This window comes from Lithobates pipiens, unplaced genomic scaffold, assembly GCF_037356315.1.
Source record: "Lithobates pipiens isolate NorthernLeopardFrog02 unplaced genomic scaffold, aLitPip1_a1.2 Scaffold_16, whole genome shotgun sequence".
Classification (NCBI taxonomy): Eukaryota; Metazoa; Chordata; class Amphibia; order Anura; family Ranidae; genus Lithobates; species Lithobates pipiens.
The window spans coordinates 313,047,134-313,071,717 of NW_027507748.1; the positions used below are offsets into that span (position 1 = coordinate 313,047,134).

General features: G+C 40.6%; 1 protein-coding gene across 3 annotated transcripts in view; it reads left to right on the top strand.

Moving 5' to 3' along the window:
• NGF (nerve growth factor) overlaps nt 1–21,662 on the top strand; it is a 152,259-nt gene extending 130,597 nt beyond the window's left edge. For all 3 annotated transcript variants that reach the window (XM_077481629.1, XM_077481630.1, XM_077481631.1), the window contains 2 exons: nt 9,805–9,931; nt 20,821–21,662. In XM_077481629.1, the coding sequence (XP_077337755.1) occupies nt 20,833–21,534 (702 nt within the window). In that variant the 5' untranslated portion in view covers nt 9,805–9,931; nt 20,821–20,832 and the 3' untranslated portion in view covers nt 21,535–21,662. The remainder of the gene's footprint in view (nt 1–9,804; nt 9,932–20,820) is intronic.
• The last annotated feature ends 2,922 nt before the right edge of the window (nt 21,663–24,584 follow it).

The window sequence follows — 24,584 nt, forward strand, 5'->3', positions numbered from 1 at the left end:
AGTATAATGGCTGGATACTAATTGAATAAGATAGTCCTTTGCATTATAAAGCTTTGGTAATTCTAAAGAAGATTGTACAATTAAAGAGGAAGTAAACCCTGATGAGTTTACTTCCTCTTTTTTTCCCTGCAAAGGTAAAGCATAATGGACAACTATGCATCGCATTAGTAGCCCATTATGTGTCACTTACCTGACACAGGAGCCAGCGAAGTCGCGCTGTCCCCTGTAGTCCGCCGCATCCATCTTGCTTGTGGCGTCTCGCAGCTCCGCCGCTGTCATTCGGCGAAGCCGCGATGACGTCACTCCCACGCATGCGCACGGGAGTCGACAAATGCGGCAGCTCCATTTTTTAAACTGCCGCGTTCAGTGCGCCTGCGCGCCGCTGTCTACGGCGCATGCGCCGTAGACAGCGGTGCCCGTTTTCGGGCAAATATCTCCTAAACCATATAGGTTTAGGAGATATTGCTTGGACCTACAGGTAAGCCTTAATCTAGGCTTACCTCTAGGTCAAAGTGGTTTGTAAGGGTTTACAACCACTTTAAATTCATTTTAATCATTCAATCCATTAAAAATAAATATCGTATTTTAGTGTATTGTTTATAGAGAAAACTGGTTCTTTTCCCAACACTGAAGAAATTACCCTTTGCTACTATGTAAAGTAGTGTGTGTACAGCTTGTATAGCAGTGTAAATTTGCTGTCCCCTCAAATTAATTCAACACACAGCCATTAATGTACAAAATGCTGGCAACAAAAGTGAGTACACCCCTAACTGAAAATGTTCAAATTGGGCCCAAAGTGTCAATATTTTATGTGGCCACCATCATTTTCCAGCACTGCTTTAACCCACTTGGGCATGGAGTTCACCAGAGATTCACGGGTTGCCACTGGAGTCCTCTTCCACTCCTCCACGATGACATCACGGAGCTGGTGGATGTTAGAGACCTTGCTCTCCTCCACCTTCCGTTTCAAGATGCCCCAGATGCTCAATAGGGTTTATGTCTGGAGACATGCTTGGCCAGTCCATCACTTTTACCCTCAGCTTCTTTAGTAAGGCTGTGGTTGTCTTGGAGGTGTGTGTTGAGGCCATTATGTTGAAATACTGCCCTGCAGCCCAGTCTCCGAAGGGAGGAGATCATGCTCTGCTTCAGTATGTCACAGTAAATGTTGGCATTCATGGTTCCCTCAATGAACTGTAGCTTCCCAGTGCTGGCAACACTCATGCAGCCCCAGACCATGACACTCCCACCACCATGCTTGACTGTAGGCAAGACACATTTGCTTTTGTACTCCTCACCTGGTTGCCACCACACACGCTTGTCATCATCTGAACCAAATAAGTTTATCTTGGTTTCATCAGACCACAGGACATGGTTCCAGTAATCCATGTCCTTAGTCACTACTATACATTGTAGCCAAGTGTCATTTCTTCAGTGTTGTCACATGAATAGATTTAATAAAATATTTAAAAAATGTGAGGGGTGTACTCAATTTTGTGAGATACTGTATGTGCATTAAAAATGTTCTATGTTTGAGGCAAAATGGAAGTTCTAAATTCCAAAGGACAGCCGCTAGATAGCAGGTGTATCTATAATGCTCCATACACACGGTCAGAAATTCAGACGGAAAAAGTCAGATCGGATTATGTTGTCGGAAAATCCGATCGTTTGTGGGCTCTATCGGACTTTCTGTTGGAATTTCCGACTGAAAAAGTTTGAGAGCTGGATCTAAAATTTTCCAACAACAAAATCCGATCTGACTTTTTCCGATCGTGTGTAGAGAATTCCGACGCACAAAGTGCCACGTATGCTCAGAAAAAATTTGGAGACGAAAGCTATTGGCTACTGGCCTCTATGTAGTCCCATCGTACGTGTATAACGTCACCTCATTCCGAACAATTGGATTTTCCGTCAACTTTGTGCGACCGTGTGTATTCAAGACAAGTTTCGGCCAAAATCCATCAGAAAAAATTTGACTTTTTGTTGTCAGAATGTCTGACCATGTATATGGGGCATAAGAGTAATAAACAGAAAATTATGGATCTATGGACCATTGGTAGTATAAGAGTGGCATTTAGATAAGATATCAAACAATTTAACAATTTTTTTATCAAAAACCGATTACAAAATTTAAAAATTGGGAAGGTGGGAGTGTGGGGGCAGTATCTCGGTACTGATACAATGACAAATTAATTGTGATAAAAAATCGAATTTTAATACATATAAAAAAATATTAAAAATATTATTACAAAAATTTAAAATTCAATTTTTATCACAATTAATTTGTCATTGTATCAGTACCGAGATAGTCCATTGAATTGCTTTGGGTGGTCATGTGTATTGGTCAGCATCAGCAACTGCCCCACACTCCCACCTTCCCAAATTTTCATATATCAACTTGGATGATGGTACTTTCACATTATATATTATTCAGTAATATATGAGGCTATATTCAAAAATTTGTTGTGATTACAAAATTGAATGAATGCATATTATCTACCACTTTTGAAATGTGGGAGAAGACAGGAACACCTGGAGTAAACGGACACATGGAGAACATACAAAATCCATGCAGGCAAACACGTATTCTCAGCATGTGGAATTGCTAATAAGCCTTGTCAAAATTCACCATGGTTTTAAGATGTTTAGACCTGGCACCAAAACGAGACATTGTGAGCATGCTGGCAATTGACACATCCAACAAAAATATGAGTGTGATATCAGACCATTTCCTCTGGCTCCAAAGTAAAAATAAAATGGATAGGAAAAGCAAGTCTCCATCAGTAACTCAAGTGTTCTTGGAAAGTTGTTGTATGTGTACAGCATACGGATTATGACCCATCATTACTCAATAATGCTATTCCACATAGACACTTCACAGTGCCAAAATATATACTAAGACAATTTCTTTTTGAAAAAATTGAAAAAGAAATATGCTGTAAGGCTCATGATGTGATCTGTAATTTCCAGGAAGCAGGTTTCTGTACATTAGACATTTTATAGTAAAAATAATTTATTATGCAATATATACATTATAAAGTACAATGCATTATGCATGTTTAGTATTTTTTTCTTCCTACTAAACACAGTGGTGTAGTGGTTAGCACTCTCACCTAGCAGTAAGAAGGGTCGCTGGTTCGAATCCCAACCGTGACACTATCTGCCTGGAGTTTGCATGTTCTCCCTGTGCCTGCATGGGTTTCCTCCGGGTACTCCGGTTTCCTCCCACAGTCCAAAGACATGCAGGTAGGTTAATTGGCTTCTGTCCAAAAATTGGCCCTAGTATATGAATGGGGACGTTGGATTGTGGGCTCCTTGAGGGTAGGGACCAATGTGAGTGTGCAATGTACAGGGACAATTGTAGACACTCACTCAGGTTGAACTGGATGGACTGGTGTCTTTATTCAAACTATGAAACTTAAATTAGTCTGTCATCAGGGGCGTGGCATGGCACATGGAGCTGCCAGTCCCAACGGCTCCCACAGGGCTCTATCACCTCCATCGTCGCCTACCTAGTATTTTTACCTGTTTTGTTTTTGAATATATATCTGGACATAAGGGGGTCTTCTTCCACACTGTAGCCAGTCTACTTGACTCTGACGGTAGAGGTTATCCCACAGAATCCCCCAGCTTCCCCTGAGCAGATCCAAGAACAGTGTGGAAGATTACTTGTTTTATCTTATAGTTCCTATTAAGCTATGTAAAATCTTTGATGATTGTTATTTCCAGTTTATCATTCATTTACTATACCCCATCAGACCCCAGGTCCGGGAGGCAATCCATGTGCTCACCACAACTACCACCCCTTAGGACCGATACTGCATGTGTATGCACTGTACTTTTACTATTCAGTTCTACATTTTAGCAATGACAAGTTATTTACTTAATGGCTTATTGCTGCCCCCTAGTGGCCTGTTATTTTTTTTGTTTTGTTTTTAATGGTGGTTCCCATCTCCTGCTACTCTAATTCTTTATTCTCTTCTGTACTGGAGATGGATCCTGCCCACCCCTCCTGCTCTCGCGCCCTCCTCTCTCCTTATTCTGTTCTCCCCCCCCCCCCATCTCCCATTACCTCCCTCTTTTTCCTCCCTATTGGGCAGACCCTGGTGCAAATACAGCTCGGTTTTAGCTACTATTTGGAAATTTTGCGTCCTCTCCTCTCAATATTACCATGCTGTCACATGATCATATAACTTTATCATCCTTTAACTGTAGGGGTTTCAATACTCCCAAGAAAAGAAACCAAATATTATACCACTTCCACAAAGCCAGGACTCCATTTTTTTCTCCTGCAGAAGACTCACTTTAGGGCACAGCTGTCCCGAGCTTTAATAATCACAACTACCACCAGTGGTATCACAGCACAATCCTGCAGGCCAAGTCAAAAGGGGTGTCTATAGCCTTCCATAATACATTTCATCCAGAGGTTCTAGGCTCCCTTATTGACCCCCCTAGGTCATTTTCTTTTTCTCAAGTTAAAATGGAACTCCTCTATTTTTACACTGGCTAACATGTATTGACCAAACCAAGACTAGGGGAGCTTCCTGTCCATGCTTCTGAACAAATTACTCTCCTTTGGCGGTCCCTGTTTCATTCTAGGTGGAGACCTCAATGTAACCCTTTCTCCGGCCATGTACACTTTCTTGGGTAAGTCCTCCATCCCCCACTCCATTCTCACACAGATCAAATCACACTGCATTCCGCTCAACAGGTGGATGTCTGGCTAGTGCAACACCTATTTGAGAGAGACTACAGCTGTTACTCCATAGCCCACAACTCTTAGCCCTTGTACACATGGTCGGACATTCCAACAACCAAATCCGTTGGATTTTGTCCGTCGGATTTTGTCTGATGGATCTTGTCCGAAACTGTTGCATACACGCGGTCGGACAAAGTTGTCGGAAAATCCGATCTTTCAGAACGTGATGACGTTATTTCATTACGCTGGGACTACATTCAGGCTAGTAGCCAATAGCTTTGATGTAGGAATTTGATCTGAGCATGCGTGGCACTTTGTCCGATCGGAATTCTCTACACATGATCCTAGTATGTCCGATCGGAGCAGTTTGTAGGAAAATATTTCTGCCAAGTTGGAAAATTTGGTCCAACGGATATTCCGACGCATACCACACACAGTCGGAATATCCGACAAAACGCTCCGATCGGACACATTTCGACGGAATCTCCGACCATGTGTACAAGGGCTTATAGTCATATAGACTATTTCCTAGTTTTCCAATCCTTGTTGGATATCCCACTTAATGCATCCCTTGGAAACATACTGTGGTCTGAACATGCCCCCGCACACTTAAGCCTAGCCCATCCCCCTAAATCCTGTAAAACATTTTCATGTCACCTGATCATCAATTTGTTGAAGGTCGAGAGGCCAGGGACAAAACCACTAAAACCATTCACCTCATTTCCTACATTCAGCAACTTAACTTAAAGGCATGCCTCCTATCTTTGATGCAGAGAAGGCATTTGACCAGGTCAATTGGCAGTTCTTATGCCTCTCCATAGAACAGATAGGCCTGGGTCCCACCTTTGTGTCCAAGGTTTGGCACTATACTGTCAACCCTCTGTGTCTGTCATGATTAATGGTTCCTTATCCACACCGTTTCAAAACTCCAACGGTACCCGCCAGGGATGCCCCCTATCTTTCCTACTCTTTGTTCTAGTAATAGAACACCTGCCTAGGGCCATCAGACAAAACTTTCACTTTATGTGGATGATCTCTTGGTCTACAGCCAGCAACCACACACATCCCTACCCTCATTGATGCATGAATTCCACAGGTTTGGGGAATTTAATAACTTCAAATGAAACATGTCTAAGATGGAAGCCATTAATATCTCTTTACAGCCAACTACCCTCACCCGAGTAAGGCTAACTTCCTGTTACAATGGAGATCCAGAGGCATCTCTTATTTGGGGATAACAATTCCCTCCAAACTTTTGGACCTCTATACTCTTAATTATCTCCCTCTACTGACCCGGCTTAGGAAGGAACTGGACACCTGGAACTCATCCCCACTGCCCTGGTTTGGCCGCATCCATACACTCAAAATGGACACCCTCCCTAAGCTACTCTATTTGTTCCAGATGGTACCTATTATCGTCCCTAAATGTCCATACGTTTCATCTGGCTCCAAGGCCTGCCCGCATCTGTCACACCCTGCTTACCCCAAAATTCGAAGGCCTCCCAGAATTGGAATTATACCACAGGGCGACATTGTTGTCTAAAATCCTGGAATAGTTCCCTCACCCCTTTCCCAAAGCATCCACCATGGTAGAACAAGACCTTTCCACCCTCGACCTTTGGATTCTACTTTTGGGCTACGGGCAGAAGTTATATTTACTTTCCTCCTCCTTCCCATTAACAACCACTGCCTAAAATGTATGGTACAAAAAAGGACTGTCATTGCTTCTATCCATGGACCCTCGCCCCTCTCATCATTGTTTGACCACCCTGCACTACCTCAGAGAATAGGATCCAATATGGTAGGCCCATATTTATGCTTAACCTGGCCTGTAGCGGGTTCATTTGTGAACCCCACCTTAGGTACCCCTGTTGTACCGAGAGACCAGGGCAACTGGCTCACAGCCCTCTGTATATCCTTCTCTGCTCTGATTTATTTTCTTCATCACAAATCCACAGATCCCTGACAGGGTATGAACAGCTGTGCTCTCTCTCAGAAACACCCAGACACTTGCTCTTTACTACAACACTCACTGCTACACAATCAACCCCCCTTTTACACCAGGAGGTGGTCCACAGATCTGGGAACTGAACTCTCTTTAGTCAACTGGCAAAAATCATTCCACTTCTCCCACCAATCCTTTATATCCTGCTATACCCAGGAAAAAAACTTTAAACTCCTCTGCAGATGGCACGGGGACCCTCAATCTCTACATAAAATATTTCCATCAGTTACTCCCTCGTGTTGGCATTGTGGCTCGGCAGAGGGTAGCTATTTACACATTTGGTGGAGCTGTAAAGATATACAACCCCTCTGGTCGCAGATTTTTACCATATATAGCAGCTTATATGATTGGCCACTGACACCTACCCCAGAGATAGCTTTATTATCCATGCTCCCAGGCTCCATAGCCTCTCAAAAACGCACCTTTCTGCATTTTTTTCTTGTCAACTGCCAGACAACTTGTTCCCCAATTCTGTAAAACAACCACCTTTGTCCTCAAGGGTCTCAATGGTCAACGACATCATGCGCAAGTAAGAGATGCTAGCCCTAGACAATGACACCTTTGACAAATGTAGGGTCCTACGGCTCATCTGGAATAATTACTCCTCTTGATCCCATCATACAGGTTTGTCGCACCAAGGTTTGCTCAATTCCGTTCTGAGCCTCTCCCCTCTTACACTACGCCTGAACTTTCCCCCCTACCATATTTCTTTCTTCCTCACCTCTCTCTCCTCTTTCCTCTTCCTTTCTCTTTTTCCCTACTTCTATGTCTCCTCACCCCACACCCAAATATTTTACTCCCCAACTCTAATAAGTCTCTCTGTAATACGTAACGGTTTTAACCTCTTGATCCTGAGAGATAGCTATATGTTGGTATTTCACCCAGGATTACATCCTAAAGTGCATTGGATACATGATTTACTTCGTACTGTTTTCTGCAATGAACATATTTATGTTATTTTATTTTGTTAAATATAATAAAAACATATTTGACTCTAAATTAGTCTGTCATCTTTATGTATGTAAAATATTAAATATTTATTTTAGCTATTTTTTGTTGACATTTGTTTATTCTACAAGCTGTCTGGCAACACTTGCTGTATTCATTTTCCTTCTAGTTCCACCCAAACGCAAAACAGGTGTTTATATCTAATACAGGAATGACACATAGATGTCATACTATCTTGCAGAAAAATAGAGAGAATGTAGCAAAGACGAGTTGTGTGTCAGACAAAGGATGAAGATTTATTGGAGGGCATGATTAATCCCAAGATTAAATCTGTAATAATATGCCATTACTGGGGCTTATATATATATATATATATATATATATTGTTGCTGTCACATATGTCTTTTGTCAGAAATGTTGGTTTTAAAATTCTTCTGTTTTTTCCTTGCAAGACATGCAATGGCATGAGGCATTTTTCCAAACATGTCCCCCTGTAGATAGAGGAGTTCATGTTAAATCAGTAATGGGAAATTTCTGAAGTGTTATGCCCTGTACACATGATCGGATTTTCCGACAACAAATGTTGGATGTGAGCTTGTTGGCTGAAAGTCCGACCAAGTGTATGCTCCACCGAACATCTGTTGGTGGACTTTCCGCCAACAAATGTTGGCTAGCAGGTTCTCAAATTTGCCGCCAACAAAACTTTGTTGTCGGAGTTTCTGATCCGATGCGCAAAAGTTCACGCATGCTCAGAATCAAGCAGAAGGAGCCGCACTGGCTATTGAACATCACTTTTTTCGGCTCGTCGTACATCTCATGAGAACGCGGTGTGGCCAACATTTGTGTGACCGTGTGTATGCAAGACAAGTTGGAGCCAATAACCTTCAAACAAAATTCCATGGTTTTGTTGTCGGAAAGTCTGATCGTGTGTACAGGGCATAGTAGTAATTCTTTACCATAAGATCACCAAAAATCTATGCCAATAATGGCATAGGTTTTTATCATTCTAAATACCAAACTACTTGACTAAAATGCAGTTTTTTTAATAATAAAAAAAAACATTGTTAAAGTAGAACTTTAGATGTCAGGGTTTTTTGCCATCTGTGTTCCACTGGGGAGATTTCCCTTCAGTTCCTGTCCCTTAGCCAAAATCCAAAGTGGGGGGATACCTAGTTTGTCACCAGAACTAGTGTCACCCTAAGAAAATGTCCCCTCTATTACTGTGCAAGGAAGAACCCAAAATGTGTATCACTTTCACCAAATAGTATAACAAATAGGGATGTTGAATCTCTAATTCCTTGCAATTTAGCTTCACTCTATCCAACACTAAATATAAAAATATATAGATAGATAGATAGATAGATAGATAGATAGATAGATAGATAGATAGATAGATAGATAGATAGATAGATAGATAGATAGATAGATTTGCCAGTATATACAAACAGTATGTATTTTCTGAAACAAAGGTCTTTGTTTCATTGTTTTTGCTTTGTTCTAATTTTATGATAGTGCACATGTTCATGACATGCAAATGTTCAAAAAAATAAATAAAATACACTAAAGTTTATTTTAGCACACACAAACAGATTGTGCTCCATTAGCTTCTTACCTGGCCACAGCTGGGGAAAGTGACAGCTGAGAGTGAAATAATACACATCAATTCTATGTTCATTCACCAGAGGGGAAACCAGTGAATGGATGTTCGCTAATCTCTTTTAGTTCCACCTGCCAATACCAGCTATGTTGGGCAGTTGAGTGTGTGGAACCAGTACCTCCGGCGGGCTGTGGAAGTGAGCAGGCAGCTTTACAGCCACCCAGATCACTTATATACAACTCCTTTCTGCATCTGAATGGAATATAAATTGGCCTTCGCCAGAATAAATGTCAGATTCTCTTGTTTGACTGGTTGTAACATGCCACATTGCTGTAATTTATTGAAATGGCTAGACTAATCATCAGTGAATCATCAGGTTTGTGTGACTAAACAGAGAAAAGTCCTGTAATTCTGTACATAATTGTTAAATTTGCCAGTCAGTATGGAAATGACTAATGATTATACCTAATTTCACTTGATGATTTCTATATAAGGCTGAATGGCAATAATATTTTGTTAGGTATTCACTGTCATTTTTTTTTTGTTTCCTCTCAACAGAAAAACTCCACTACATCACTAAGACTGTCCCTTGTACAGATGGTATGCTGGGCCTCAACTCAGCACAGCGTTTGGACGCAATAAAGGCCTCTGGGACAGAGCAGCTTTCCATTCTGTACACCCAAAGGTACGTCATATGGTACACAATGACCTGAAAGCAGTATTTTCTGACAGTGAATATATAACTAATTTACAGCAATGATTTTTAAATCCTTCTCATGTATTTCACATTCTAAAGTGGACTTATTCAAAACACATAAACACCCTGTTATTTTATTATATAGTCTTTGTGATAAGTCAATGAAAGATCATAAAATTGTGGCTTTTTCTGTTATGCGGGAAACCCTATATTGGGCCAATGCCTGGTGATGTCTTTCAAGATTTTATATATATATATATATATATATATATATAATATAAATTGTATAAAATTTGAACATTGAATTTTATGTTGGAGAAAGTAATAACAAGACTATTTGTTACTAAAATTAAGCAAAATTGTTGATAAGTGGACTGCATAATTTTGCTTAATTTTAGTAACAATCTTGTTATTACTTTAATTGTGTGCAAATGACAAGACTCCATTAAAAGCACTACTCTTTCTGTAGCCCCCCCCCCCCCCCCCCCCTTTATTTATTTATTTTTATTTGCAGTAAGGATAACATGATATGGGCTCAGTCATTGACACACATGGACTTCTGTGTATATCAGGGATCAATGGATCTCTGAGCATAATATTATCTGTTTGTGATCTGTTAAGAGCAGTTTTAAGTTGCTTACAGATCACCTTTTTCTTTGGAGCAATTTGGAACAATTTGTATCATATTCATTTTAGAAATTCATTGGGAAATGTCAGTTTGCATTGCATGACATAAGTACTGTAAGTAGAAGGGAAATATAGTTTTTGTGTATACTTTTATTTTGTTTTGCTGAGGACTACAAGCACAATTTGAAATGTGATTCGTTTTTTAATTGTAAGGTCTATTTTTATATTTTTTATCCTTAAAGGGTAACTCCACTTTCATTAGGAAAAAAAAATAGCAAATTAAAAAAAAATAATATAAAGTATACAATCGTGACACAGGTTATATTGTAATTGAATGTTATTAAAAAATACCTTTCCTTTTCAATCTGTAGCTGCTGCAATTTTCTGAAAATGCAATGCAATATGGCTACATGGAGGTGTTCTGTACACAGAATGTGTACTGAGCATCCCCCAGAAACATACGTTCCTGCTTGTGTGATTGGGTCACTGATTTTCCCAGAAGTCTGTACTAAGGTTCAAGTCAAATTTCAGACAGTCCCTGCAACAAAAATGACATTTTTGGTGAGGTACTCCCAATAGAAACACTTCTAAAGGGATGTAAGCCCTGCAATTGTCCTCATTAGGGCCCTACAGGTGCACTTGCTGATTGATAATTATACAACCACTCCCATTAGACTCACTGAGTACATGGGCACAGAGAAACACACAGTGATTTCTTCAGAATAACAAAAGGTAGGAACCTGCAACGTTTGTTAAAATCATTATAATGTACATAGATCACCCATAGGGAAATGTTTTTTTCTTACGCTTTAATTTCATAGGGTACTCACAGCCATCAGATAACAAGCTCTAGGGAATAAAACAGTCTTTCTGGAGGCTGAACTAAAGCTAATCTCTGGCTTTTAGTGAAGTTTAAATAATTTTTTTCAGGCCAAACTGTTCCAAATAAACTATTTATAATTTATTAGAAAATCTAATATTGCATATGGTTATTTCATATTTGACACTTGTAGCCAGAAGTTGGCAGACTCTAGGAAACATTACTTTCTTCCGGAGGCTGACTCAAGCTATTTATTTTTATTTTTTTTAATATAACATATAATGCATACTTGGTTTGTCACATTTACCACTTGCATCTAGCAGTGAACTCTTGGAAACAGCACCATCTTTTTGGAGGCTGATTTACATCTGTGTCTAGCCTCAGGCAGACTGAGGGTGTCTGCTTACAAAAGGCTCCATCCTGTGTTTAATTGATAAATGTCTATATTTAATGCAATAATGAAAATATGGCAGAGCAAGCATGTAAAAATGTGACCATCACATAAATCACTAAAGACCAGGCCTTTTCTGACACTTATTTTCTTGCTAGAAAATTACTTATAACCCCCAAACATTATATGTATATATATTTTAAGCAGAGGCCCTAAAGGCTAAAATGGTTGGTTTTGCATTTTTAAATGTCACACGGTATTTGTGCAGCGGTATTTTGAATGCAAATTTTTGGAAGAAATCCACTTTAATTATTTTACATGCACACAAACACAACATAATACCCAATTTTTTGGTAAAATCTAAAAGATGGTGTTACACAGAGTAAATAAATACCCAGCATGTCACTCTGTCACTCTTTAAAATTGTGCACGCTTGTGAAATGGCGGCAAACCAGATCACCATAGGTAACGTTTTAAAAACCTTTACAGGTTACCAGTTTAGAGTTAGAGGAGGTCTGGTGCTAGAATTATTGCTCTCGCTCTGATGTTAGCAGTAATACCTCACATGAGTGGTGCAATCGCTGTTTACATATGAGTGTTGGACCAATGCATGCATTTGCTTTTGTGCGCAAGCATGGGGGAGATGGGGGTGTTTAAAAATGTTTTTATTATTATTTATTTTATTTTTATTTTTTACACTGTGGGGTTGATTTACTAAAGGCAAATCCAGTTTGCACTACAATTGCACTTGAAGTGCAGTCGCTGTAGATCTGAGGGGAAGATCTGAAATGAGGGGAAGCTCTGCTGCATTCTATCATCTAATCGTGTACAAACAGAAATGCTGTTTTTTATTTTTCTTGCATGTCTCCCTCAGATCTACAGTGACTGAACTTTGCTGGTACTAGTAGTGAATTTGCCTTTAGTAAATAAACCCCCCTGTCTTTAATTTGTTTTTTTATATCACTTTTATTTAAAGCTTGTCGCTTCCAGTTTCCTACAGTGGTGTGAAAAAGTGTTTGCCCCCTTCCTCATTTCCTGTTCCTTTGCATGTTTGTCACATTTAAGTGTTTCGGAACATCAAACCAATTTAAACAATAGTCAAGGACAACACAAGTAAACACAAAATGCAATTTGTAAATGAAGGTGTTTATTATTAAAGGTGAAAAAAAATCCAAACCATCATGGCCCTGTGTGAAAAAGTGATTGCCCCCCTTGTTAAAACATACTATAACTGTGGTTGTCCACACCTGAGTTCAATTTCTCTAGCCACACCCAGGCCTGATTATTGCCACACCTGTTCACAATCAAGGCATCACTTAAATAGGAGCTGCTTGACATAGTAAGGTCCACCAGAAGATCCTTAAAAGCTACACATCATGCCGAGACCCAAAGAAATTCAGGAACAATTGAGAAAGAAAGTAATTGAGATCTATCAGTCTGGAAAGGGTTATAAAGCCATTTCCAAAGCTTTGGGAATCCAGCCAACCACAGTGAGAGCCATTATCCACAAATGGCGAAGACATGGAACAGTGGTGAACCTTCCCAGGAGTGGCCGGCCGCCCAAAATTACCCCAAGAGCGCAGCGACGACTCATCCAAGAGGTCACCAAAAGACCCCACAACAACGTCCAAGGAACTGCAGGCCTCACTTGCCTCAGTTAAGGTCAGCGTTCATGCCTCCACCATCAGGAAAAGACTGGGCAAAAATGGCCTGCATGGCAGAGTTCCAAGGAGAAAACCACTGCTGAGCAAAAAGAACATCAAAGCTCATCTCAAATTCTCCACAACACATCTTGATGATCCCCAAGACTTTTGGGACAACATTCTGTGGACCGATGAGACAAAAGTGGAACTCTTTGGAAGGTGTGTGTCCAAGTATATCTGGCGTAGAAGGAACACTGCATTTCATAAAAAGAACATTATACCAACAGTAAAATATGGTGGTGGTAGTGTGATGGTCTGGGGCTGTTTTGCTGCTTCAGGACCTGGAAGACTTGCCGTGATAAAAGGAACTATGAATTCTGCTGTCTACCAAGAGATCCTGAAGGAGAATGTCCAACCATCTGTTCGTGTACTCAAGCTGAAACGAACTTGGGTTCTGCAGCAGGACAATGATCCTAAACACACCAGCAAGTCCACCACCGAATGGCTGAAGAAAAACAAAATGAAGACTTTGGAGTGGCCTAGCCAAAGTCCTGACCTGAATCCTATTGAGATGTTGTGGTATGACCTTAAAAAGGCCGTTCATGCTCGAAAACCCTCTAATGTAACTGAATTAGGACAATTCTGCAAAGATGAGTGGGCCAAAATTCCTCCAGGACGCTGTAAAAGCCTCATTGCACGTTATCGCAAACGCTTGGTTGCAGTTGTTGCTGCTAAGGGTGGCCCAACCAGTTATTAGGTTTAGGGGGCAATCACTTTTTCACACAGGGCCATGATGGTTTGGATTTTTTTTCACCTTTAATAATAAACACCTTCATTTACAAATTGCATTTTGTGTTTACTTGTGTTGTCCTTGACTATTGTTTAAATTGGTTTGATGTTCCGAAACACTTAAGTGTGACAAACATGCAAAGGAACAGGAAATGAGGAAGGGGGCAAACACTTTTTCACACCACTGTATATATTAGAGCTCATCGGGGACCTTCTGGTCCTCGACAAGCTCTGTGGCAGGCCAGCAGATCCATCAGCTTTCATTCAGGGCTCACCGATGGGACAGTGGAGTCTGGAGAGAGGTGCTTCTGGGCGGGGGGGTGGCCCGTCCCACCCCACAACCTGTAAAAGCCATCCAGCGGTTAATTAGCTGCTAGGATGGCTTTAACATAAAAGCCAAATGCTGGCTGTAAAAAAAAACACACAATTGTAGCTGCAGGTGTCATCTCGGTATAACCACTTAAAGTCAAATGACATACATGTATATGAGTTGTCATTGAGTGGTTAACATAAACACTGAAATAATAACTCAAAATACATTAAAAAAAATATGTTCACTGGAAATATACTTTACTTTCCTTTTATATCTGTTTACTACTAGGGATGAGCTTCGAGTTCGAGTTGAACGTAAGTTCGACATGAGCACCGGGCATTCGCCTATTCGCCGAACAGCAAATTTTAGGGGGCATTCGCAGCAAATTCAAGTGCCCCATAATGCACTTCAAGACAGCAGTGTATTGCTGTATGATGATTGGCCAAAGCATACACCTCACATGAATGCTTTGGCCACTCACAGCAAGCTCCTCAGCGAGAGCCATAATTGGCCAAAGGCAGGGTGCCTTTGGCCAATCATGGCTCAGGGGGACTAAGTCCACGCCCCACACTATGTAAGGCTACTCACACAGAACCTGTATAGTGTGTTATAGTGAACGGAGGTAGAGAGATTGAACTAGATTGGGCAGGCTAGTTAGTTAGTGGCAGTGTATTTGATACATATATATACATTCAGACTAGTGTGTGTATGTAAATATATATATTTAGTCAGTACAGGCAGAGTATTTGATTATATATATATATATATATATATATACGCAGTCAGACTAACATATATATATATATATATATATATATATATATTTAGATGTATTTTTTATAGTTTCAAATACTCTTCAGGTGGTGTACACAGTATATAATGCAGTGTAGTGCAGTGTTAAAAAAAAATAAAAAAAATACCCATCATGTCCGGAAGGCCTCCAAGGAGAGGCAGAAGCTCACAGGCCACTAAAAGAGGTCAAGTAGCCTCTGAAATAATATTTAACAACATGAATAATATTCAAAATTCCTGAATCCAACAAGAGTAACTGTGAGGGCTTACAGTGTTCTGGCACCACCAACACCTAAGGCTCAATTTTTCAGCAGTTTATATAGTGCAGTCCGTATAGTATATATACTGCAGTTCAGAGCATACAGTCCAGTTCATATAGTATATATACTGCAATTCAGAGTATATAGTGCACTGAGTGTAGTATACAGTATATAATACAGTGCAGGTTATATAGTACAGTGAACAATATATAATATAGTGTACTGAAGTGGTTAAGGGGAGCCCTTTGCCAGAATTAAGAAAAAAAACGGCATGGGTTGCCCCTGTCCATGCCAGCCCCTTTGAGAGGAGAAGTTCACCTTAATATCCATACCAGACCCGAAGGACCTGGTATGGACTGGGGGTGAAACCCACACAGTTTTTTTAAAATTATTTTTTATGTATATTGCTGGGATCTGGCAATACATTACAGCCATGAGCAATTTTAAATTACATTTTTTTCCTTTAGAAATGTCATTTTGCTGCAGCACTTTTCTAAACGTGCGCTACTTTACAGGCAGACTAAGGGGACCCCCAGGCACAATATTTAAAGGAATAAAGGAATTTTTATTGTTTCACTTTAAGCATTCTTAAAATCACTGCTCCTAAAAAACGGGCGTTTTAAAAAAAAAATGTTTTGCATTGGTACGTGATCCCTGGGGCAGTACCCAGGTCCCCAAGCACTTTTTATGGCAATAACTTGCATACAAGCCTTTTAAAAATTGTCACTTTTAATTTTTCATGTTCATGTCCTATAGACTTTAACGGCGTTCGCATGTTTGCACACATTTTTTGTCCGTTCTCAAGTTCTGGTGTAAACCGCACTAGGTTTACACCAGAGTGTTAGTGTTCAGCTCATCCCTAATTACTACATTTTTGTGTAGTCATGTGTGTTGATTTGCTTTTCATACAAAGCAGCTAGTCCATAGGGAATAGGCCAACAGCCAAGACAAAAACCACAGGCACAAGGCATGGGTAATGAATTCATGTGTACATTTTTTTAACATTGCACTTTTTTTAGCACAGTGCATGATGGCAACAGCACAGTGCACATGTGAGACTTAAAGAGGTTGTAAACCCTTGTGTTTTTTCACCTTAATGCATCCTAAGCATTAAGGTGAAAAAACTTCTGACACTGACCGGCCCTCAGAGCCCCTCGTTTTATTCACCAGAGCCCATTCGTTCCCTCGGCGGAATCACGCTCACCTTCTCTGCCCCGGGGTTCTCGGCTCTTGATTGTATAGAGCGATGGCATTGCAGCCATTGGCTCACGCTGCTGTCAATGAAATCCAATGACGCAGGCGCCGGGGAGGGGGGAGGGCTAGACAAGTCCAGCATTCGGTGTCTATGCAAGCAAATGCTGGGCTTGGGAGCACACCCGAAAGGTGACTCCCCCAGAGAGAACGCTTCTCGCAGGGGGTTTATCAATGCGAGGACGAGCCACAACCGCAGAAGATATGGTTCAGGGACACACTGTGCAATACGAACTTAAAAAAAAAGGTTTACAATCAATCACTTTAACTGAATTTGCCTTATAGTGTATACAAATGAAAAATGCCAAAGAAAAAACAAGATTTTCATTTTCTGAAGATATCTTGCTGTGAGACCTGGTCTACATTACAGACTAGAATATTCTAGATATTTCTGAGAATGGAAAAATTACAGAATGCGTTTGATGTTCCTTATAAAAGTAGCCATGCTAGGATTGTCTGGCCTCAATAATAGTTTCCTCATGACAAACAGGTCACTTATTAGCTTTAACAGGGAGAAAATACAAACACACCTATTAAACCATCTGATATATATTACCCTGGGTTATGTAGGTGGCAATAAACATAATCATTCCCCCCGTAAGATGAATATGCATAAGTGTCCTTTCCAGGGTCTGTAATCGTTTTTTTCTTTTTTGACAGAGAAGTTATGGCAATGCAGCAACCCTATGTATAGGATTACAGATTTAAAGAAAGAGACGTTAATTCCATTACCTACTGAATGATAGATGTGATGGGATACTTTGCCTACATCTTAGTTTCTGTGACTATATACTTTGAATTTATAGCCCATATGGTGTATTGTTATTTGTATCCCTAACGCAAGTGACTCAGACTTATTGCGGACATTCTTTCCATTTATCCCAGTTCCTGTCATTAACACAAATTGGCAACATAATTACATGTCACTTTCACAGTGTGTGGTTGTTTTAATTTCTAAAACCATATACTGATGCAAGTTTTTCTTAGAAGTCTGCAACAGGTTTTCTATTTTTATATTCTGATGAAGTCCTTATGATAATTAAGGCTAAACTTCAGTTTAAATCATTTGAATTGGATCCTTAGTTCATAGCACCTTGTATGACATAAATACAGTATGTGCATTATACTTGTAGAAATAAAATGACTTTTTTAGGAGAGAATTATGATACACTAAAAGATGAGCTACTGCTGAAATACATACTATACATAAGAGAGCCGTTTTACCTGCCAAAGAATTTGTATTTCTGTACATTAGTCTCTTTCAAATGACTCGGCATTTCTACCAGGAATTTGACTTTTTTCTGCTACAATCAGTTACACAGGTCTCCTTCTCACCCCCACTCTGTAATTAAACAATGGAAGGAGAAGCAGAAAACTGATCAACTCCTCTCTCTGCCTCTCTGCTCTCTCCTTCTAACAGCAAACTCCTTGAACTGTAGCCAGGACCATAGATAAGGGGGTACCATCAGTCCTCCTCAATGGGGCCCAGGTCAGCAAGGGGACCCAGGCAGCATGGTGAATCAAATGTGGGCAGGGAGGGGGATCAGTGCAGCAGGGAAGCAATTACTGGAACCAATCACCTGTATGGCTCTCTGCAGCAATCTTGCTTTTCTTACTCAGACTCAGTCCTTGCGTACACACACACACACACATGTGCAAACATATGCACATATTTGACCTATATAAAATAACTGCCAACTTACCTAGGTTTAACCCTATAGCTGATGACTTTACATCTGTGCTAAATAGCCCTTTTCTTTAGTGTAATCTAGTAAAGCTTGGAAACAAGCTCTTAAAAGTATTATGTTCTGATCAACTGTAGAGGTTGTAAGCATATTCAATGCTAAGTTTAGGTAAAACTTAAAAGAAATCAGCAATGGTACTTCAATTTAATCCAGTGTCCCTTGTGCTGATGCTGGCTGCCATAGTTGAAATCCTCTGTCTTCTGCTAGTGTAAACTAATCCTAAAGGTGCAAGCTTCAAGGCGGTCACCTTGATGAAAATTTTACTACCTGTTATTGACCCAGAAGCATGCAGCCACTGAAGTCTGCAAAGATCTGATCTACAGGGTGATTTCTTAGAAGGCCAAGGAATAAGTAAAAAAGTATAGAATTAGTTTGAAGTATTCTGTATTAAAGTGAATCTGTCACTTTGCACATTCAGGACAAGTTATCTTGATAACTCACCATTCCCCCGTCCACTAACACCTTGTCTTTCCTGCACTCCCCTACAGCCCTGTTCACCTATCAGAACTTTGGATAGAAAGATCTGTGTCAGCTTGTGTCAAAGCTTACCTAGGGCTGAATGTCCCCTGACCCTCACATGACAATGCTTGTATCTGGCGTTTGATCACTATGTGCTGAGCCCTGCATCATATGTGGAAAAGAGAAGGACCCATACTTCCTCATACCTGTACTGGGCACTTTCTAGGGTTTTAGCAGGTGAAAGGAGTGGCAAGTTAGCATCCAACGGTGTTAAAGAGAACCAATCATTGGATTAGATCTATACAGAAATGCGAATATTCAGTCTAAATATGAATACCGTAATTGTGCATGCTTACTTGAATGAAAACTGAATACTTCCCCCTTCTTTAGTTTTACTTGTTTTATGTAAGCCAGACCCATTTATCTTGAGTGTTGAAGGGTCAGAAGTCACCTAAAGTTGACAATTGTTGCTTGTTAACTGATTAACCTCACACACCATTCAAGATGAAGACTGTGTGTAAGGTCAGGCAGTTAACAGGATGGCAACTGTCAGACATCATGTGACCTGTGACCCTGTAGTTATCTCAGAAACAGTTGCTCACATACAGTATATTCATCCTGAAGGGTTGTGCTGGCTTGGCACCATTTTTAAGACATTAGCAAACCCAAAAAATTACTTTATTGTGAGAGTTATTAAGATGACCTCTGCCCTGTAATTGCTTCAGCAACAGCAGTTCCCATATTTCCATCCTGTCAAGCTCCTTTTAAAGGATATGTTCGTGTTTTCCAAAAAATAATAAATGCACATATTTTTGCAGGAAAAAAAAGTGCATGTATTATTTTTTCCTACAGGAACCTGGAACGTGATCAGTGGATCAGGGGTGCAATGTCAGGCTTCTGCAGACAAGCCCTGTAGCTTTCCGCCTGTACCTCCATACTAGGTTGTCTGTTTGAAAGCTGCACTTGTTATGAATGAGCACCCATCAGCACCCTCGCAGTTCATTCAGAACTACAAACTGTCAGCTACAGTGGCTGATGTTAGTTGTAGTTCATTCATTCTCAGGAAACTGTGAATGAATGCCTTGGCCATGTAGGCTATGCTCTTTTTACATTGTGACAACAGGTGGGGGTGAAGATTCCCCACCCACTGTCACATTATGCCCCATACACATCAGAGTGATTTGACATGTCAAATCACAAGCCAAATTGCAGCCCACAAATAATCCATATAGGAAATATACAAACAGCAGTAACATATGTCCTATATACCTCTCATGAGTGTTGCCTCAGCACCTGTCCTTTCATCCATCTTCATACCATAGTATACATGATAGTTATCAAAAGCAGACTGATGAGTCTACCTGACAGCAACAGCCCAAAAGTGTTTACTCTTGGTGAATCTGCCATGCTGTGCATTGTAGCATGGCATTCCAAAACAAAAATAAAAAAGTTGTGTTTTTTTTGGTCTGCTGCGGTGCGATGGAAGCCCATTCATGACTATCTTAATGCAACAAACATTAATGATAGAATCTCTGTTAAGCACCACAATAGACAGTGATAGATTGTGTAAAGAAAGTGTTGTTGATTTCGAAAGTGAGATCCATAACTGAAGATTGAAGTACTTTATTTCAGAATATTTGAATTGTGTGGTATGCCAATGTAAATGCAAAGATTATACTGCTTATTTTAAATGATTAAGATGTTTTAATACTGTTATTGCTGAAGTTTTATGAAAATTTGCCTATTAGATATAGTTATTAAATATTTTATTGTTTTTTTTTCCCTAGGTGGAGAGAGTAATGTCCATGTTGTACTACACTCTGATTATAGCATTTTTGATCGGCATACAGGCTGCACCAAAGACCAAAGACCATGCCCCAGGGGGAGCATCAACAAGACATCGTATTCAACACCACCACACACATCGAACTAAGTCACTTCACCGGCATCATGGGAAATTAGAGACTCATGAACCTTCTATGTTTCACAACATCACAGTTGATCCTAAGCTTTTCAGGAAAAGGAAGTTTCGCTCTCCAAGAGTTTTGTTCAGCACCCAACCTCCACCATTATCAGAGGACCTCCGGAACTTGGAATATTTAGATGATGAGGAGTCCCTCAATAAGACTATCCGGGCTAAAAGAACAGTGCATCCGGTCCTTCACCGCGGGGAATACTCTGTGTGTGACAGTGTCAGTATGTGGGTCGGGAATAAAACCACAGCCATTGACATTAAGGGCAAGGAAGTAAGTGTGCTGGGAGAAGTTAATATAAACAATAACGTTTTCAAACAGTACTTTTTTGAGACCAAGTGTAGCGATCCAAAGCCAGTGTCAGGTGGATGTCGTGGGATTGACTCAAAACATTGGAACTCCTATTGTACCACCACACACACCTTTGTCAAAGCATTGACCATGGATTCGAAGCAAGCAGCATGGAGGTTCATACGGATTGATACAGCCTGTGTTTGTGTGCTCAGCAGGAAAACTCGAACCTTCTGAACTATTTCCTGCTGCCCCAGCTTCTCCCCACCCCTACCTCAGCCTGTAAATTATTTTAAATTATATGGACTGCATGATATATTTAAAATTTTTACAAGAGACTATTTATTAAAAAGTTTTCAAAGCAATGTGTTTTCTACAACTGAATTTATTAAGCTTATTTTGCTAGAAAAAAAGGGTTTCCATTAAACTAAATATCCAAATTATGCCCAAAAAGTTAGTGGTGTTTATGGTTACACAGGCTTTGCCTCCTTTCTCCTTACTTGACTTTGTCTCTAAAACATAAACAAGAAAACTGCTCCAAACGTATAGCGTAGACACCTGGAGCTGCCCTTCACATGACTGCAAAAGCCTCAAAAAGCCTCCAGATATGGCTGAATGCTGGATTGTTCATACAGGCAAAGCTCCAGCACTTCATTATAGTGTTAAAACTTGACACCACCCATTCCTGCTCTCTGTGTAGTTCTATTGCTCAGTGAGGCAGACCATCATAGTGAGTAGTCAGTAGTCAACATGTGAGGTGGTGGAACATAGCAATAAGCTAAAACACTAGCCAGAATTGTTTGGCCATATCTGCAGGCTTTTTGAAGCTGCTATTTTATTACCTGCAGCAGCATTTTTTTCTTTGTTCTAGAGACATTTCAAAGTGTACAAATTGGAGCAGATATATATATATATATATATATATATATATATATATATATATATTTTGCTGCCTGAATACTTGAGATATATAATAAGTCAGGAAAGTCAGGAGCTAACTCATCCCACCAGGCTTCAACTCAAAAATATTACCTTTGGGTGGACTGATCATTTATTTAGCATTGAGGGCTCTGTGAGCTCAAACATTTAGGTTTTTGCTACTCTGAAATGTCCTAAATCAGGGGTCAGAATCCTTTTTCCACTTAAGAGCCAGATTCAATGTATGTGAATGCATGGAGGGCCGCATTCACCTGCTAATAAATGAAGATAATAATAATAATCCTGACATAGTAATGATAACAGTACAGGTTTACCTCACTTTAAGGTGCTTCACTAATGCAAAGCCAGTTCACTCTGAGGGAGCATATGGCTGGGGATTCAAATTTTACTGCCCCATCCCCTATCCAGACCATGCCAGCCAGCATGGTCCGGAGATGGGGTTCATGTCCCTAGGGAAAATGGGGACCCCGTCCCTAGGTTAGATGGGGACCCCTTCCCTATGAGAGATGGGGTCCCTGTTCCCAACTGAGAAGGGGTCCCTGTCCTCTGACCTCTGTCCCCATAGTGTCTTCTGCCCCATAGTGTCCCCTGTCCCCATGGTGTGCTCTGCCCTCTGCCCCATTGTGTCCTCTGTCCCCATAGTGTCCTCTGCCCTCTTCCCCCATAGTGTCCTCTGCCCCACTAGTGTCCTCTGTCCTCTACCCCCATAGTGTCCTCTGCCCCTAGTGTCTTCTGACCTCTACCCCCATAGTGTTCTCTGCCCCCATAGTGTCCTCTGTCCTCTACCCCCATAGTGTCCTCTGCCCCCATAGTGTCATCTGTCCTTTGCCCGCCATCCCACAGACACAAAAGCACACACTGTGTAGGTAGAACTCTCCTACCTTACACAGGTGTAGAGCAGAGTGCCTGGTATCACAGGCTGGATGGGGGCGGGAATAGCTGAAGTTAACTTTTTACATTAACAAGCTGGTGATTGTTTGCTAGGATCGCCCGGAAACCAATCACCTGCTGTTTAATGTAAATAGTTAACTTCAGTGGTTCCCGCCCCACCCATCCCTTTGATATCAGCCACTTGCCACTGTCCAATGAAGAGGACAGCGGCAAACTTGTCCATGGGCTGAGTGCCTGTGAATTAATCAGGGGCATTGATGGGCCAGACAATTATCAGTGGTGGTCCGTGGGTTGCCAACCCCTGTCCTAAATGTTCCCCTAAAGCTTTTTCATGTGCCCTAAAGTCTAGGCAGCTTAAAGGACATGGCCTCTAACTACCAGAACCATTGGGAGTGCTTTTTTGGTTAGACAGAGTGGGGTTTATTTACTAAAGGTAGAGAGGGCAAATTTAGTCACAATTCTGCAGAGAAACCAATCAGCTTCCAGGTTTTATTGCTAAAGCTTAATTTAGCAAGGCGAGTTTAGAAGCTGCAGAATTGTGACTAATTTTGCCCTCTCTAGCTTAAGTTAATAAACCCCAGTATGTCTGGTAGACTTGTAGTGAAATAAACGGTTCAGTATTGTAATGTAATTGGACATAAATACCAAGCAAGGCACAGAGCCTGTATATAAAATATGAAAATATGGTTGCCATAATGTAACTCTGCAATTATAAAATATACACAGGCCTGACCTACATTGTTAAGATAAAAAAGTACTAAAGAGCACACACTTGTCTTTGTGTTCCAATGGGTCCCTGTGTACAGCTTCAACTTTAGTCACTACGTAGCCCTATTTTTCCTGGTACTAAGCCCCAACCACTGTCTCAAATGCACTTGATTAGGCAATGGAGGCAAGAGATAGTTCAATAATAGAGGCCTGGGCTGCACATACAAAGGAGGGGCTTAATCTCAGTTTGGGCAGAAGTCAAGGCCCCATGTTCAGGCTGGGCTCCACAAGGTTCATTTTTAACAGTCATACAAGTACCTGCAGACATCACTTTACAAATGTGCATTCTGCTCTGCTTGCTTTAGAATTCAACAGGCAAAAGCAGCACCATTCCAACGAATTGAGACAAAAAAGGGCAGAGGAGAAGATGGCTCATGTGACATGCCAAAGTTGCCTGACCTGGCAATCAAATACTTCTCTTTTCAAAAGGACACCACCGGCTTTACATAGTGACTGCATTTTATGAATGTCACATACATTTCAGGCCATGCTGTTTAAACCACTGCATTGTCCAGTAGTTAATGGTATCTGCTTCCTACTGTAAATAGGCCCCAAAGCGCTACAATTCATAGTTGGTAAGGTTGAATAAAGACACCAGTCCATACAGTTCAGTGTGTTTGTGTGTGTTTGTGTGTGTTTGTATGTGTATGCCACCACCATTTCCCATATCCCTGCAAGTTGCATATACT